Source organism: Centruroides vittatus, unplaced genomic scaffold (assembly GCF_030686945.1).
Source record: "Centruroides vittatus isolate TY-2023 unplaced genomic scaffold, ASM3068694v2 contig_817, whole genome shotgun sequence".
Lineage (NCBI taxonomy): Eukaryota > Metazoa > Arthropoda > Arachnida > Scorpiones > Buthidae > Centruroides > Centruroides vittatus.
Genome location: NW_027122532.1, coordinates 3,170,536 through 3,182,897, shown reverse-complemented (window position 1 = coordinate 3,182,897; position 12,362 = coordinate 3,170,536). Strand labels below are relative to the sequence as shown.

Genomic DNA, 12,362 nt, shown 5'->3' with positions numbered 1-12,362 from the left:
TCCGTAAAATACGGTAACCGTTCCGGTGGAGGGAAAAATTTTTTGATTAAAGGAACTTGAAAGCCAGATAGCCCAGGTAATTAAGGCTCTGGGGACCTGGGATCAAATCCACATAGCCAAAAAACCCCAGGAATTTTTCAGAGGACCTGTCTTAAATACATTAGTTTGAAAAAAAATATTTTTAACATCTTTATGAAATGAAGAATAGTAGGCAATATCTTGAGATAACTTCAAGCATTACTTTTCTTCATTAAACATACCTAAAATTCTAGCCTGAATCTCTCAGATGCTTTTCTTACCTTGGCACCTACTAATCTTAGAGACAAAACAACACAATTTTGAAGAATCAGTTACAGTACTACACTGCACATTTACATTTTCAAGTCATTTATATAACTTGTCGACTCTTCAATAAATTTTAAATTCTTAAATAAATAAAATTTGATAAAGTTAAACAAATTTTGCAGGATTATTACTATTACTTTTAAAATAAGCTTCAAGAAACGAAGGTTTTAAATTTAATTAGAATATACTTACTTCATAGGAAAAGATTTTATTTGTTGGTGTTGATAGATATTCAAAAGGCACAAAACTCCTATTTTCATTATTTTAGGAAATAAATTCTGAAACACAAAAATAGTTCATACACATTAACTTGTAATAATTAAAATAAATAGATATACAGGATGCATAGTAAATTCCTTATAAACCCACTTAACTAACAAATGTAGATAGTCCTTTTACTATAACTATACATCGTGCCGGTAACTGTGACTAAGTGCTACCAGAGGAGACTATTCTCAATACCCCTAGTCGTAAAATTTGAAGTCGGTAACAATGACATACGACGCGGAAAAAAGTCGATTAATTAAAGTTGTAGAGCACGACCAATTTAGTATGAAAGGACACCATGCATACATAAATAGTGCAGATAGGAAATGTGAAAGGCTACTTTGTTGGTATTCAATTTCTGTCATTGCTATGTTACTAATTGCATCACAAAGCAGCAATTTGTGAGAAATCGGGAAAGAATAAGAAATACCTATTTGTACCCCCTTGTTGCTCATTGGAATAATTCATCACGTATATGTCTAATGCATGATTTCACTTTCCATGCTTTGTCACTTTACTGTAACTAGCTTATCCGTCAGTTACATGGGTGTATAACGACTTAACTATTCACTCTGTATATCTTTCTTTATTCACTTACAAAGAAACAGTTCCAAAATATCATACCTTGGTAATTCTCATAACAATCTCTGCTAATAATTCTTCTTGAATGGTACATTTTCCAATTAATTGATAAATAATGAAATAAGCAGAAATACAATAGTGTTTGTTTTTGGATTTTAAACCTCTTAAAATATATGGCAATAAGGTCGACAAAAGAGATTCCGTTACACGATCGGCATTTGCCAACGTACCGACAACGGTCATTGCATAAAAAGAAACAATTACTCTTAGATTAGAACTATTTTCACCATGGACCTAGAATGAAATAAAAATTTATATAATTTTAAGTGAAACATTATTAATATAAATTATTTACAGTATAATACAAGATATTATTTACAATAATTAATACATAAAATCAAATTACAATTTCTGATTTTCAATTTTTTTAAATTTTATGCAGTAATCCTTCCATTTACGCAAGTAATTGGTTCCACAAAAACACTGCACAACTGAAAATTGTGTAAATGGAGCTATGAAATGTGCTTATTTAGACTGTCATAAAGCATAAACTAAAATTGTCCAATTGGCAAACATTGCCAAAAATCCTTTTCTGGGTGCCAAAACACCATCAGAAGTAGCCCAGTTGATGATTTTTCACCCAATCGGGCAGCTCTGCCACACGACTGTAGATAAGATTACGTGTAAATTAAATTGGAAAATTTCCAAACTTATGTAATTACAATGTCATACATTGTATACACTAGTACAGACAAATGTTAAGTTAATTTACATTAATGCATTTAACACTTAAAAATTTTTCAACTGCATTAAGACAAATTCACAAATTCATGTAAGTGAAGTACTACTCTACTTCATTTCATGGTTGTAGGGAAAAAGGGCGCTTCACTGTAAAGTTCTTGACTGCTTGAATTTAGCTCTGTGTTTGGATTATAAATTTTGCGGAATTTCTGTTATTTATTATAAGTGGTATATGTTTTTGGAATCTGTAGGAAATAAGGATTACAACGGTGCCACTTTTGTTACATTTGGATAAAAATCTCAAAAGTTACGACCTTTCGAAATTTTCGGAATTTGGATTCCGAAACACAATCGATTGATCACCTGATTGCTCGACAGGATCTGATGTGCATCACCCCTGTGAGTACGCTTCTCAAATTTTATTACATTTGGACCAGTAATAAGGAAATTGTATCTACTTTCGGCGGAATTACGTCGTCACTTTGTGGGCTTCCGGCTGCAATTTCGAGAAAATTGTTGTACGGTTTTTGTGAGGACCGTAAAAGTTAAATTCGTACTAAGTTTCATCCCATTCGGTTTAGCCAAATTTGAATTATGGCGATTCTATTAAATTTTCCTGCACCTCAAGTTGATGTTCCATGGCGTTGCCATGGAAAAGGTTATTCTAGAATTTAAAATTCTATTTCAAATTATTCTATTTAATATTTCTATTTTAAAATTATGCTATTTCAAAATTATTCTATTCAAAATTCTAGATTACAAGCTTATTTATTATTACATTATAGTACTTTTACATCATATATACACTACAACATGACTGAGTCTGGAAATTTGTTAGTCTCAGCTACCCGTTCCGCGGCTCTTGAAGTAATCTCAGAGCTCAAAGGATATATTACAAAAAATTCAACTGCTAAGTTTTCGACATCTAAACATACAGATTACATTCTGGACTGTATCAACCGTGTTATCAATATATATGAACAAAGCTCTACACTCAAACTGTTACATGAAATCTCAAGTAAAATTGACAAAATGTGCGACAACTCTGTAAAAAATGACAGTATACTAGTTAAGCAGGACGAGGTCCTTGAACGTTTAACTGCTCTTGATGCAAATAAAAATGTCATTACTAATAATACACCTAAACTGTACAGCACGGCTCTCATGTCCGAAAGTAATGTTTCTATTAAACAGAAGAAAGCGCCTACAACGAGTAATGTTCTCTTGATTTACGATGCCAGCGATGACAAAAGCAGCGATAACGTATGTAAACTTGTAAAGGATCGTGTTAATCCTTCAAAGATTAAAATTGGAGTGGATAGAGTTCGTCGAATTGGCAATGGGGGAATCGCTGTAGAACTGGAGAAAAACGAGGACATTGATATTCTTGATACGTATATCAAAGAACATATACCAGAGGTTAACACTAAACTTCCTAAAAAGAAGAGACCTCATCTGATGATTTTTTCCATCCCTAAACATGCTACTAAGGAAGAATTACTTAGCAATTTGTACCATCAAAACGAGTCATTACACTCCTTGTATTCTGAGGAGGTCTTTACTAACGAATTTCGTCTTAAGTTTACCACTTCGAAAAGACAAGGAGATTTTCAAAACTGGGTTGTTGAGGTATCCCCATCAATGCGTAGACTTATATTGCATTTAGGGAAATTAAATATTGGCTGGTCACGCTGCAGGGCTGTAGACTTTTGTCCAGTCCTGCAGTGTTTTAAATGCTGTCGATATGGACACAGCACTAGAGATTGCTTTGAAAACATCATCATCTGTAGTCACTGCGCCGGGAATCATGCATATAAAGACTGTCCCAACTTTGAAGAGTTACCAACGTGTATTAACTGTCGGCACAATCGCTTCGAGGACCTTAGACATAATGCTAGAGATTCAGCATGTAAAGTTTTTCAACGTGTTAAAACAAGTCTGATAAGTCGGACTGATTATGGGACAGAATTATAGACACAGTATAAATGTATTGCAAGTTAATTTACACAGGAGCATTGCCGCCAGCTCTCTTTTAGCCAGTGAAATCCATAAATATGATTTAATCTTGGTTCAAGAACCATACTGTATTCGTGATCAGCCTGCCTCTATTCCTGCCTATTGTTCTATAATTAAAGGTTCTACTGATACTCCGTGGGCTGTGATTATTGCTCCACGTAGTAATATTCCTATACTTCATCTGACATCTTTCTGCACTGAATATATGGTGTGCATCGAAATATTCATTGGTGATATTAGATACATTATAATTAATATTTATTGTCCCAAGCCTCAGAATATTAATATCATTCTTTCAGATCTCCAAAACATAGTGGAATCTTACCCATCTTGCAATTTTATTATTGCTGGAGACATTAATTCTCATTCACCAGCTTGGGGTGGAGATATGCTTGACGATAGGGGCAAGGCTTTTGAGGAGTTCCTGGCTCTGAATAACATGCTTCTCATTAATGATCCAGGCTCTCCTCCTACTTTTAATAATGAACGGCATTTTTCTTGGGTCGATGTTACCACATGCTCCAGTTCTTGCTTTACATTTATTACCGATTGGCAAGTATTAGCAAAGCACAACTTTTCTGATCATGCATATATTGTTTTCAAGATCTGTAATAGAGCTTTTTGTCCACCCCTTGCTTGCAGGGCACGGTTTAATCCCTCATGTGCAAAATGGTCTGAAATTTTTGATTATCTTTCATCTAAGATTATTTTTTCGGATTGTGATGTAAGAGAGGAGGCTAGACTTGCTATAGATCAAGTTATTGGACATATCAACTTAGCATGTAATACTTTTATCCCCAAGACCATTCCTAAGCGTAGACTAGTTCCCTGGTGGAATGAAGAGTTATCTGCACTACGCAGAACTAATACTCATTTACGCCGTAAATACAAACGCTGTCGCAATCCTTCTGTCAGACAAAGGTGTCGTTCTGAATACTTGCAACATCAACGTATTTACAAAGATCGGATTATAAACATCAAATTGCAATCTTGGAAAGACTACTGCTCTCGTGCCTCAGAGAACCCTTGGGGCTATCTAACAAAAATGTGTACTGGTAAATTAAAAAAGAGTACTATTCTTACGACAATTTGCGCTGGAAATTCTATCACTACAAACTTAGAAGATACTGTAGAGACCTTACTTGACAAGTTTTGTGTGGATGACACTGAAGATGAAGATTCTATATGGCATAAACGTTTGCGAGATGCTAGGTCACTTCCATTCTCTTCCTCTAAGATTGATCCCTTTTTTACACATAATGAGATAGACTCAGCCTTCAGAGAGTTAAAAACAGGCAAAGCACCTGGTACTGATGGTTTGACTGTCGATATAGCAAAAATGTTATGGAAAATTATTCCGACACAGCTGTTTCAACTTTATAATATGTGCTTGCGCCACGGTGTCTTTCCAGAGCTATGGAAAATGGCACAAATTGTCCCTATACCTAAATCGTCCTCTTCTCAAGATCTGAGGCCTATATCTCTCTTGCCTATCATGGGAAAAGTTTTGGAAAAGTTAATGACTAATCGCCTCACATGGCATCTAGAATCCTCAAGCAAACTCAACAACTTTCAATACGGTTTCAGACATCAGAAATCTACAACTAACGCTATTGAAACGGTGGTACAAAAAATCCAGAGCCTATTAAAAAATAACACCTATGTTCTTGGACTGAGCTTGGATATAAGTAAGGCTTTCGACTCAGCATGGTGGCCTTTGGTCCTTCATCAGCTTAGGACCTTTGATTGCCCAAGTAACATTTACCAACTCTTTAATGATTATCTTGAAACACTACACATATGCCACCTTATAAAATGCAGCCGTGTTTATTCGGTACGAACGTTTTCGGTCGTGTTAAACGACCTTCTTCAGGAAAATATCCAAAAAAGAAAAAGAAAAAATCGAACACATCGAAAATTTGCAAAAGCGAACAAACTTTGGAACGTTTTTAAAAATATTCTAAAGAGAATTGCATGCGCCATCTCTACATCGATGCGTATTAAATAACACATTACATGAGAATAAGATCTTATTCTCATGTAATGTGTTATTTAATACGCATCGATGTAGAGATGGCGCATGCAATTCTCTTTAGAATATTTTTAAAAACGTTCCAAAGTTTGTTCGCTTTTGCAAATTTTCGATGTGTTCGATTTTTTCTTTTTCTTTTTTGGATATTTTCCTGAAGAAGGTCGTTTAACACGACCGAAAACGTTCGTACCGAATAAACACGGCTGCATTTTATAAGGTGGCATATGTGTAGTGTTTTAATACGATATGCAGTCTACGACGAGTGATTATCTTGATAATAGAATTGTAACCTTTACTGTTGGTCACCTTTCTTTTCACCGTAATGTCTTGAGAGGATGCCCCCAAGGCTCAGTTTGCGGGCCTTTACTATGGATTGTACTTTTTGATCGATTTCTTTGTCAGGACTTCGGACAAGACGCTCTGATCGCCTATGCGGATGACGCTTTTGTTCTCTTTGGAGGAAAGTCCCGTGCTGACTTGGAAACTAAAGGGAATCTTGCATTGCAAAGAATACACAATTGGGGGATAATGAATAAACTTTGTTTCAATGCCGAAAAAAGCAAGGCTATTGTGTTTAGCAAACCAAGAAAAAGGAATCTTTATGCACATGTTCCGACTCTTCAGATGGATGGCAGACATATAAAGGTGGTGAAAGAACTTAAATACCTGGGGATAATTCTAGATCATAAGTTGTCTTGGAGTAATCATATTGATTATATCACCAGACATACTGGATACATCATGCATGCCTTTGCCAAGGTGGCTAGGACGACCTGGGGCCTTAGCTACAAGGCTATGGAAACAATTTATGACAGCATTTTTCTACCTGTTCTAACTTACGGATGCAGTACCTGGGGCTCTGCTGTTGAAAAAGTACACCCAAAAAGAAAGTTGATTTCTGCACAACGTAGAGCTCTGCTGTTGATTACCAAGGCATTTAGAACATCTTCCAACGCAAGCTTGCAAGTGCTTGCTCGCAAACCGCCAGTCGACAAATACATAAACTATTTACATAAAATCTGGTCGATTAAATGTGGTAATTTTTCTGCTTCAGTGTCAGACCTCTTCGATGGGGAGTCTTGGGAGGAAAACATTCCATATAAATATGCCATAAGTCCTTACACTAACTTTAGATTTAATGAGGTTTCTTCTACTGACTGTGTCATCACTATTTATACCGATGGTTCGAAGTGTGACAGTCATGTTGGGGCAAGTTTTGTAATGTACCGCAATGAGACTGAAATCTTTTGCAACTTATTTAGACTCGGTTCACTCTGTAATATTTTTCAAGCGGAACTTTATGCAATTTTGCAAGCAATTAAGTGGTGTGAAAGGGTAGCCAATAATACTAAAATTGCAATTATTACTGATTCACTCTCATCTCTCTCTGCGATTAGGAGAAAGTCTGCTCATCCTTTAGTATTCAATATACAACAACTATTAGTGGATACAGATAACGAATATTACTTTCGATGGACTCATTCTCACTGTAACAACTGGGGCAGTGATCGGGCAGATGAACTTGCCAAGATGGCTGCCGAGGATCAGAATATAATTATCAGTTATAACAAGGTCTCCACAAAAGTGCTGAAAGCCGTTCTATGGAATCAAATGATCGAGGAGTGGCAAAGAGATTGGAATTTAAATACATCAATAACTAGACAATTCTTTCCTGACATCAAAAAATTTTTGCACAACACCTGGATCGCTGTTACTCACCACTCTGTACAATTTTATACCGGACATGGTCGTTTCAATTCTTATCTTACTCGTTTCACATCACACACTAATAACCTCTGTCCCGTTTGTAACGTTATTGATGGTAGTTTACATTATATTTTTGAGTGTCCTATGACTGAATGTGAAAGACACTATTTACGTGCTCTTCTAATCTACAAAAACCGTTCTTGGCCCTGTGAAATACAAGACCTAACTATGGATAAGGACACTCATGATTTACTTTACCAACTATTTGAAAAATATTTTATAGTCACACCTATCTCCTGAGTCTTACTCATTGGAAAGTTTTAAGAAGTATAGAAGAAATGTACTCGTTTTCCTGGACAGTACATCTGCAATTGACTGTAGTATTAGATTATATTTTGTTACCTTATATACTAAGGATATGTAGTGTAAATAACTGTTAACACTTTTGTATATAGCATATCTCTTATGAAAAATATTGTATTGGTTAATATTAATCTATATATTATGTTTGTAGCTATTCCGATATTTTACATATTTAAAATTATCATTGTATTTTATGTACAGAAAATTATGTTATCTGTAATACCTTACAGTTTGTGATATACTAGTGGTGGAATGTTCAATCTGGGCAAACTCACATTGTAGGGGTTTTTACTGTATCTTACGTGAAATGTTTCAAATTTATGGGTTCGTGCCGTAACCTTTTCCCGGTCGTTAAACGTATCTGAATTTCGTATTGTTACCAAATGTTACCAATTGTCACCAACGGTTAATAACTTTGTCTCCTCTTATTTATCTCGCAAATCATCTGATTTAGAAATTGTTCTCACTTATTGATGTATCTAACTAATTTATGTAAACCTACATTGTCGGGCTTTATTGTATTGTACGCTAAATATTCTATTCCTACAGATTTTATTGCAGCTTCTCTAAACTGCTATATATTTTAATATTGTAATTGTTAATACCTCTCGTCTATTAATAGCATCGTTACCCCTCTTATTACTGTAAGAAAATCTGTTACGTGATCTAACATTCTATTTTGTACATATTGTATATCCTTGTTCCTTGTATGTAACCCTGATAATGCTTTGCGAAATCAGGGCATATAACTCTGTTATGTTAATTAAATCTAATGAATGAATGAATGAGTCGTGAACAGCATCTTTAATAAATAACATTGTTTTAATGAAACATAAAGTAAATGTTTTATGTAATAAAAATTAATGTAAATAATTTTGATATTATTACAAAATCATCTTTAAAGTATAGTTTTTGATAGCATTGCATTTTATTTCTCACTGACAAATCAACCTTTAATAACTTCATTCAATTAAAATGCACTTTTGATATATAATTCTCTTCAGTCTATTATATTAGCAGTTGAAAAGAAACTAAAAGAAAAATGAGCAGTTATTTATTGTGTTCACTTGCTGAAATTTTTAATAATCTTTTAATTTAAAAAATATGACTCCTGGTTCAGACTGGATGTTTGTATATAGTTAATTGGGGTGTCCGGCCCCAAATCGTTCCATATCTGGTCTCAATTTTCATCTACGTACCTCTGTTCTTGAGATTAACAAAGAACAGACAAACGACAGTGGAAATCTCATCTGCAAATTTGAAAATTGCTGACCAATTAACTAAAGTAGTATCTAAGGGCCAGTTACATCAGTTCCTCTTCAAACTACAAAATAAATTTAATTTTGTCACAAATCTAAACAATAAGCTATGTTTGTTATACAGTCTACTTTCACTTGGCAAATAGCTAACAGTTAGTCAGCTGAAAGATTTTTACTGTACAGTTGTGTTACCAAGAGCAAATTCAGGTTGTAAAGGTGAAATTTAGACATTTCAATTTTTTTCTACAAATGACTGGAAAAAATGTTCTAGAATGTTCAATCGAATATATAGGTAGAGTAACCAAAGGCTGTTTCGTCACACATTTCATTGGAAGTAGATGCATTGGCAATGTCTGACAACATGAAACTTTTGAAAGAACACATTCACATGCTATTGCTCTATCACTTCAAAGGTGGCCACAATGCAACAAAGCATTTGTTAAAGTGTTTGTGGGTGAACAAAGGTCGACCAGCTGTCGTAAATATCAAAGGGCCAATAATGCAGAAGATAATGATCTGCTTTTGTTCGGTGTCATCGTGATGGAGGTGCATCCAATCAACATCACTGTCACAAAAATCTCTATTGTGAACAACTGGATTATTTAAACACCAAGATCAAAAAACTTCATTCGAAAGTTGACAAAGTCTGATACCAACATATAGAACAAAGGTGACTCATCTGGACCATGCAGCTCATCCATCTTACTGCCCAGACTACAATTTATTTCACCCCCTGCAGAACTATATTGCCAATATACAGTTCAATAACAATACCTGATACTTGAGACTTTCATCAAAGAAAAACTCATCATTCTATGCTCGTGGGATTGAAAGTTTGCACCAAAAGTGGCACGATGTAATTGATATTGATAGTGATTACAACAAGACTAAATTGTAATTCTTATTGACTTAATTATCAATATAAAAAAACGAATGTATGTCTGTCTCTCTGTGTGTTTGTCCTTCATGCATTACCATACCATTTATCCGATTGCCACAAAACTTCGGGAAGTTGTTTAATACACTCCCGCGAAGGTTTCTGACATATGTGAAGACCACCATTTCCCCCCTTTCAAAAATATATTTATATATGGATCAAGGCTTTTATGTCCAACAGATGGCGCTAACTTCCGACGACCTAAGTTTGCTTTTCTGCGAGGCATTATGCTTTTCTGTGAGAATGGACTGAAGCAGATCATTTTCTATCTATCTATATAAATAAAATATAACGTTCGTCTGTTCCTACCGATTCCTTTGAAATTTTGACACAACGCTGCATTCGAATACGCACGTGTTTTTATATAATATACACGTCGAAATTCCCCCCCACTGGGAGGAGAGGGACGGGATTAAGGCGTACCATGAAGAACTCGACTTTTATTATACTATTTTACATGTGGTTTTTTGCGTTTTTGATTGCGTTTTAATAGGTTACGTCAACAGAATATACACTAAAAAGGAATTTTTCGATATTTCCTTGCAGGGGAGAGGGACAGTATTAAAACTTACTGTGAAGAACTCGACTTATATTATACTATTTTAGATGCGTGTTTGATTGCGTTTTAGTAGGGTACGTCAAGACAATGTACACTAAGAAGGGATTTTTTGAAATTCCCTCCACGGGGGAAGTGTTATACATTTATGATAGATACATTTTGAGCCACAACAATGTGTGGCCGGGTCTGCTAGTTATCAATAAAGTTTTTCTTAGAATGTCTAAATTTTACCTTTATAATCTGATATAAACAAGGTGGAGTAGTGAGAAACAACTACACAAAAGCATAAGATGAATTTGAATGTCAGTGATAACCAGCAGTATTTGAATTCAATGAAATATAATTTTATTATTTTGTTAGATAAAATATGATTCTCCTAACTACAACAATTAACACACAGCCATTGTTTTTAAATTAAAATTAATTAAGTTGTCATCCCATATTAAACTTTAGAAATAAATAAATTTAGAATATTCTGGAAGAAATGGTGTTCAAGTTTGATCCTGCTCTAGATCAATCTATCTAGTCTTATGTGGGATTGATCAATTAATCCCACATAAAATTGGACATCCTTAAATGAAGCATTGGTTATGCAATTTTCCATTATGTTTCATAAATAAAACTAAGTTTTCAATTTGATTGCCTAATTTTATTGTCTCATTTGTCCCAATTTTTTTTTCCAATATGAAGATTACACTAATTTACTCAATTGATGATGTGGGATACCTTGAATGTCGAGCTTGGTTTTATATGTAATTATGTCCCCGTGGTATAGAATCTGATCTAGTTAAATTTTGTTTAAATAAACTAAAAACATTAGAATCAGAATTGATGTTGGCATCTGATTTGCTAATCTGCAGAATAAATTTTACCAAACAAAATGGGCCAGTTAACTTAGCTCACAGTTAATCCCACAGATTTATGCTTGTGTAATGCGTTCAGAGTACTTCTATTGGCAGTCAAAAAGCCCTGTAGATAACAGTCTATCTTTCTAAAATGGTTCTGCATGTGGATAGTATATATTTTGATGTTCAAATGCTTGATCGTTTACATAGTATTTGTTTATGTTTAGATGGAACTAAAAGTAGATATAAGTGTTAGGATAGCTTTCGTAGGTAATTTGAGACCCCTTAAACAAGATAAAGCAGTTTTTAATGCCGATCACTTAAATACGATTATAAGATGGCTGCTATATATCGGCTACTTTGTTTTTGACTGCCAATAGGTTAAGGTGCATTTAATTAAAAAATTAAAATTTTAGCAACCAGTTTATATGAATTATGTTAATACTTTTCATGTTAGTAAGCATATTAATTAAAAATTTTGAAAGAAATTTTTCAATATTTCTTAAAAATATTAAGCAGAATTAACAAAATATAAGTTTTAATTCCATTAAAATACTTACATTAATAGCATTAGGTACTAACTCACATATCAACTTCAAAATACTCGGTTCTGCAAAGCAGTGAGTGTATAATGTCGATCTTGGTAAAAACACACCTGCTTTCTAGAGATAAATTTAAAAATACTAATGTAAGCAGTCTGTATATCAGA

The 12,362-nt window shown here is 34.2% G+C and overlaps 1 protein-coding gene across 1 annotated transcript in view; it reads right to left on the bottom strand.

The window, feature by feature from the left end:
- Nucleotides 1–12,362, bottom strand: part of l(2)k09022 (HEAT repeat containing 1 homolog l(2)k09022) — an 81,826-nt gene that overhangs the window by 58,633 nt on the left and 10,831 nt on the right. Inside the window, exons 5-7 of the mRNA XM_067278757.1 lie at nt 12,214–12,315; nt 1,237–1,488; nt 538–623 (exon numbers count right to left, since the gene is read on the bottom strand). Coding sequence (XP_067134858.1) covers nt 538–623; nt 1,237–1,488; nt 12,214–12,315 — 440 coding nt within the window. The remainder of the gene's footprint in view (nt 1–537; nt 624–1,236; nt 1,489–12,213; nt 12,316–12,362) is intronic.